The 5,656-nt window shown below is 41.2% G+C and overlaps 1 protein-coding gene across 1 annotated transcript; it reads right to left on the bottom strand.

The window, feature by feature from the left end:
• Nucleotides 1–3,553: 3,553 nt before the first annotated feature.
• On the bottom strand, nucleotides 3,554–5,371 carry LOC109783703 (PHD finger protein ALFIN-LIKE 3-like). Its single transcript, XM_020342300.1, has 5 exons — nucleotides 5,155–5,371; nucleotides 5,012–5,047; nucleotides 4,657–4,879; nucleotides 3,994–4,044; nucleotides 3,554–3,638 (listed from the first exon to the last, which is right to left on the bottom strand). The coding sequence occupies exons 1-5, from the start codon at nucleotides 5,369–5,371 to the stop codon at nucleotides 3,554–3,556; spliced, it is 612 nt and encodes a 203-aa protein (XP_020197889.1).
• Nucleotides 5,372–5,656: the final 285 nt, after the last annotated feature.

Genomic DNA, 5,656 nt, shown 5'->3' on the forward strand with positions numbered 1-5,656 from the left:
ATCTGTCGCGTGGTGGTAATAATCTAAATTCTACACAGGAGGCAACAAGTTCGAGCTTTTTGCTGCACTTTTTTTTTGCTTATTTTTCAGAATATGTAAGTATAAAAGTGAAAAAAAATGAGGAGCCAAAGAGTCAACCCTCTCAACACCTAGAATGCATGTAGTAGACGTTCTGCTGAGCTACTAGCTCTTTTCTGAATGATATTAGTTCAAGTTTATTATATATATAGTTTAAAATAATATGAATTCAAAATTCGATTATATATTTCGTCCGAAATATGTTTGGTATTTCTCGGTAACCCCCCCCCCCCCCCCCCCCCCCTGCGCGAACGATAAAATTTGTACATTCGGAATCCAGAATGTTGGATGCAATCACAGGGAAGTGTATTCATGGTTATTCGTGAATTTGAAACAATACATATCATTCATGGTTGTGGATCACTCAATAATATACAAGATAAATTAAATTTGAATCTCGAAACATATACAATACATTAGGAAGATTTGAAGGTTGTGTACAACTAACGAAAGTTGCGAAGATTTGAAGGGATTTTCTTGTATCAGATTCGTAAGATTAGTGTGACTTTTATGGAGAGAAACAACATTATATTCTTTCCATGAGAGAAATAGAAATATTTGTAGTCATCAATAGTAATGGAAAACCCAAAAAAAACCAATAGCTTAAAAAACAATGGGTTAGACATACTTGATATAAAGTTGAACAAATAAAAAAAATATTGCATGGGCTATTGTGCTAGTTTTCCATTAGTACACACAAACTCGAACACTTTTCACTGTCACATACACTATACCTCTTTCTAAAAACACATACACTATACCTAGCAGTATTTTCAAAAGACCATTCATACACTAACTAGTAATGATATATCTACAATACAAGACCATATAAAATAATAGTAAATACAGCAAAAGTATACCTATAGGCTAGGTGCGTAATCTGACCAGGCCTAATACACAGAATTATTGGTTTGATGCCAAAAGTTGGCATCCCAATATTTTAGCAAATGCGAAATATTGGCTAGTGATTGTTAGTTACCAGCTTCACTTGCTAACCTCACAAAAAGTTACCACTACTTTTTTTCAAGTCTTGGTATTGCCAGTTTTTGCCAACAAATTAGCCAGCTAAATGTTGGTAGCCAACCAATCATGCTCACAGACTCTATGCCATAATACACCATGAGAGATAACAGCGTTCAGTTCACTTTAAATATGATTCTACTAATAACATGGCAAATTTGAGTGTCTACAAGAGATCAAACTTCATGATAGACGTTTCATCAGATACAATAATATCTTGTAGTATGGTTGCTTATTTTAAGTAATCTGTCTAATGGATGATTTGGCACACATGCCAAGTAGAAGTCAGGCTAGAGGTACATAGCTAGACTTCTAGCTACTAAAAAAACCCATTAACAACATGAGATGCTGAAATACCATTTTCTTTGGCAGCTTTGGAGTGCATGAGTGTTGACTATCTGATTGATATTGGACAATGCAAATCATCCATGATTGTGCCCACTGGCAGTATTTGATAAAGTAGGATCTATTGCACAATACACTATGATAAATCAAAATAATGATTAAGTCAATCAAAATATCTTTCCATTGATAGTAGAGAGGGTTCTTTGGTTTGCAAGAGACTATGAAAGATAAAAATAGAGATAGATGCTTAAAGCTCCCTCCGGATACCAACATTTTTCTCAGAATTATTAACCCGCAAAAAAATATGTTGGGGGTATTTTGGGTTTCGGAGGAGGATATTTTTTGTTACCACCTATCAGACTCACATGTTCCATGTTTCCACTATTATCAAAAAAATAAGAATAATGATAGTGTGGTATGGCAACTGTGGTTGTTTAGGCCTTTGCATGTACTCAACATAAACAAGAATTCCTTGATGGGCTACATCACATTATATCATGTAGTTCCCTCCCTATCCTTCTCTGTGTGTGTGTGCCTGGGGTGGTGGTGGGGGGTGGGGGTGGGGGTGGGGGTGACTTCAACCTCATTACAGAACATAAGGAGAAAAGTAGTGTGGTCCTCTGTATTTAATAAGTAGGGTTTATTGGGGTTTATGTTGACTAATGGATTATTTATTGGGATAATAACCATGACTCCCTTGTTCAAGTTACCTTGGACATATTGTTTGCTTCCACCTCTTGGAAACATATTTTCCCTTTGAATTTTGGTAAGAATCCTCTTAGCAAGATTAAAAACACATATGTTTCCTATAGTGACCAATTTGTAAAATGAAGAGGAGTGCTTCTATGCTCTTTCAACAAAAAGAGTTATCAGGTACTTAGTGCAAGGGCAAGCTTTCACTTGTCATAACTGTAGACCATCACCTTTGTGTATCATCTTCCTTTGTGATGCATGGCCTCCGCACATTTACTAGGTGCCGACGCATAATTCAGTGTCTAATAAATGGGTAGAATACCAGCAAGCTCACGCGCTGAGGCCACGAATGACCGCTAGGATGGTGTGTCGTGGTCAGGAACAATTAGGGTGCATCTCAATCTAGTTTCTTGTATTCTCCATGTGCACTACCATTTGTATCTGACATGATTGACGCATCCGCCGCTCGACGTTGGTGATAAGCACAGAGGCGGCTTTAGCATGAGTATAAGAGAAACGAAATTCTCCGCGGCGTGTAAAAAAAGCTTGCAACGCCTAGATCCTCACCATCTCACTGGCGCGACAAACAACATTGGTCTGGAGTTCTGCTTGTGTGTAAGAAGGGGGCATTGGAAGCGCATGTAGCCATAGCTTTCCGGCATGTGAGTGACGATAGCTAGTTCTTGGAGGCCTTGGTCCACATCCACCTTGTCCAATGCTAGCCATAAGAACGACCACTCCAATGGATATATTGAGTGTGTTGGGATAAGGACCATAACCAAATTAACGGTTTCTTTAAAAAGATGGGTGGGATTATTACTCAGAAAGAATAGAATCAAGCCTCTTATATATTTGTATTTAATATACTAAACTAAAAAAATGGTTTTGGTGCTAGCTATAATTGATTGATAGTTCTTCTAATATTCATACAAAGAAGTCCACATACAAAAGTACCAATGAAAAGCTATGTATTTGATGAAATGATTTAATAGAACATGTAGCACTTACATATTTTTTCTAATGTGCAACGCGTGCTTTGCTAATTTTTAGTAGTCAGGAATTCCCGTAAATCTCAGTTACCATGAATTCACACTGCTCATTAAGTCCAAAATTGAAGCGCAGAATATTTGTAAATAAGTGCGTACTCAAATTTAAGATCTGTCTATATATACATTAAGAAATGAGAATGAGAATAGTTGGATGTTTTTATGTTATCTCCTATCAGACTCACATGTCTTTGAACACACATAATTTTCTTACAGTGACTAATTTGTAAAATGAATTCTGTAAAAATATATCCAAATCCCCACCAAATGCGGAAATAATGGACCGCCTCTCTCACTACTTTTGTCCTTAAGCATTTTCCATATAAATGGGACCGCATACCCTACAATAAAAGAAGGGTGCATATTGTATTCTACTCTCTGGTATCTTCGAGGGTGCAGTCAGGACACTTGTAATCCTTGATATGTGCTGATTCAGAAGCAGTTATCTTCACACATCTGCCATGGAACCACAGATCACATACGTTACAGCAGATCCAAAACCCATTGGCATGGTACGGAGCACCACACTCTCCGCAAAAGTATCGCTTGTTCATCTTCTTCAGCAAGTGTCCTAGAGTTCTTGTTTGGATCGGACACGTTTTGCCAGGAGTCTTGAGATAGTAGTGGCATGTTCTCTTCAACAGGTGTTATAGAGTTTATGTTTGGATTGGACACGTTTTCCATTAAGTCTGGAGATTGTGGCACGCTGTCTTGAGCAGGTGCACCCGAATATTCTTTTGGATTGTACACATTTTGCATCAAAACTGGAGATGGTGGCGTAGGTAGCCAAACAATCTTGTGGAAGTGATACAATGTTCGATAGACAGTTGGCAAATTATTCATCATATCAAATAAACGCATCCTGAAAGGAGTAAAGGAACATCATCGAATCAGTAATAGCATGTGCAAGCAATATATCACACATGACGTTCTTTCATGCATAGTGGAACTAAGCTCTAAAATCTAATCTAATTATTTAAAGAGAAGATCAATGTCATCCAGAAAAAGAATAGTTCATCATTCAACAATGATGCTCTAACAATTGCTTGTGCATGACTACTGGTCTATTGCGGCTGTTTCCCCCCTCCCATTTCTCAACAGAAAATTTATATCAAAATAGGAGAAAACAACATATAATGTATTATTTTTAAAGAGAATCTTTTGCAGACATGTTTGAAATCATAGGAATTGCCCACTGTTTTTTCTACCGCATTCAACTGACATTCTTCTACGATTACATGCTTAATTAAACCGGTTACCAGTACCGCCCCGTTTCTCATGTGTACATTAAACATATAAAAGGCTTAAATTTTACTATACACGCGCATAAAAAAGAATTGTTGAATGCATCCTTCTACCTGAAATGAAATACGTAGACTGTAGTTATTTGGTACTCCCTATGTCCCATAATATAAGAGCGTTTTTGTCACTAGGAAACGCTCTTATATTATGGCACGAAGGGAGTAGTGCGTACCTGTGATTGGCGTTGAGGCAAGCGGCGAAGAAAAATGCGACGCCGATGAGCCATGAATCAGCCCGTTGGGCAATGAACTCGAGCCAGGCGAAAGGGCTTATGTAATCCGGCCGGAAGTTGACGCCCAGCGTCGGCTCCGGCATGTGGGGTGGCGCCAACTCATCCGGCCGCCTCAACTCCCAGCTCCCGTCCGCGTGGCCGTACAAGCACAGTGCTTTCTTTCCTGCACGTACGTAGAGAATGAAGCCCGGTGATTGGCAGACGCGTGGATCCACAGTTTTCTTATTGTCGAAAATGGATCTAATAAGATTTCATGCATCCGGCGCAGGGCGCGCAGCAGAGCAGGATCTCTTACCTGGCTCGCATAATAGACCATATAATTCCTCCTGATCTGCACGCACGGCAACAAGCAGAGGAGAAAGCCTAGCGTCAGATCGATCTGCACGTCTCACGGAGACAAAGGTGACAACTAATTAAGAAGGGTGCTACGGCCGTTACCGGTGGTGAGGGCTCGGACGAGAGCGCTGCGGCGGGCAGAGAAGTCCTCGTAGATTTCCTCCACGGTGCGTGGCCCTCTCATTGGGGCGACGACGATGGCGTCCCCAGCGTGGAGCGCCGGTGGCGGGGTTGGTGAAGGCCGCCCCTCAACGTCCACCGTGAGACGGGGCCTGGTGGGAGTGGGGTTGGAGGAGGGGCCGGCGCCAGATGCATCCATGGACGGGACGAGATCTGGGCGAGGTTCGCTGCGGGTAGGCTAGCAGAGAGGGAGGGAGAGAGAGGGATTGCTAGCCGGCCGGGCGTCAAGACGGTGGAACGGAGGAGGACGCGGGCGGGTTATAAATTTCCTTTTCCTGTTTCTGGGCGGGAAGTATTGGTTTGCGTTTCTTTCCCGTTTATGGCCGCGCCGGCGAGGTGCCAGCAGGGCTGCAATTAGTAGAGAATGGCTGGCGGTGCAAATCCTAGGTCTGCTGACGCGGTGGCCGGATCAGGACCCACTATG

Source organism: Aegilops tauschii, chromosome 7 (assembly GCF_002575655.3).
Source record: "Aegilops tauschii subsp. strangulata cultivar AL8/78 chromosome 7, Aet v6.0, whole genome shotgun sequence".
Taxonomy (NCBI): Eukaryota; Viridiplantae; Streptophyta; class Magnoliopsida; order Poales; family Poaceae; genus Aegilops; species Aegilops tauschii.

Bases quoted from the DNA above. Each gene is read 5' to 3' on its own strand.
- LOC109783703 (XM_020342300.1), bottom strand. From the start codon at position 5,371: ATGGATGCATCTGGCGCCGGCCCCTCCTCCAACCCCACTCCCACCAGG. The intron at 5,048-5,154 runs GTAACGGCCGTA...CCGTGCGTGCAG, and splicing joins CGTCCGAGCCCTCACCACCG to ATCAGGAGGAATTATATGGT. The intron at 3,639-3,993 runs GTATCACTTCCA...GTTCCATGGCAG, and splicing joins CCAACTGTCTATCGAACATT to ATGTGTGAAGATAACTGCTT.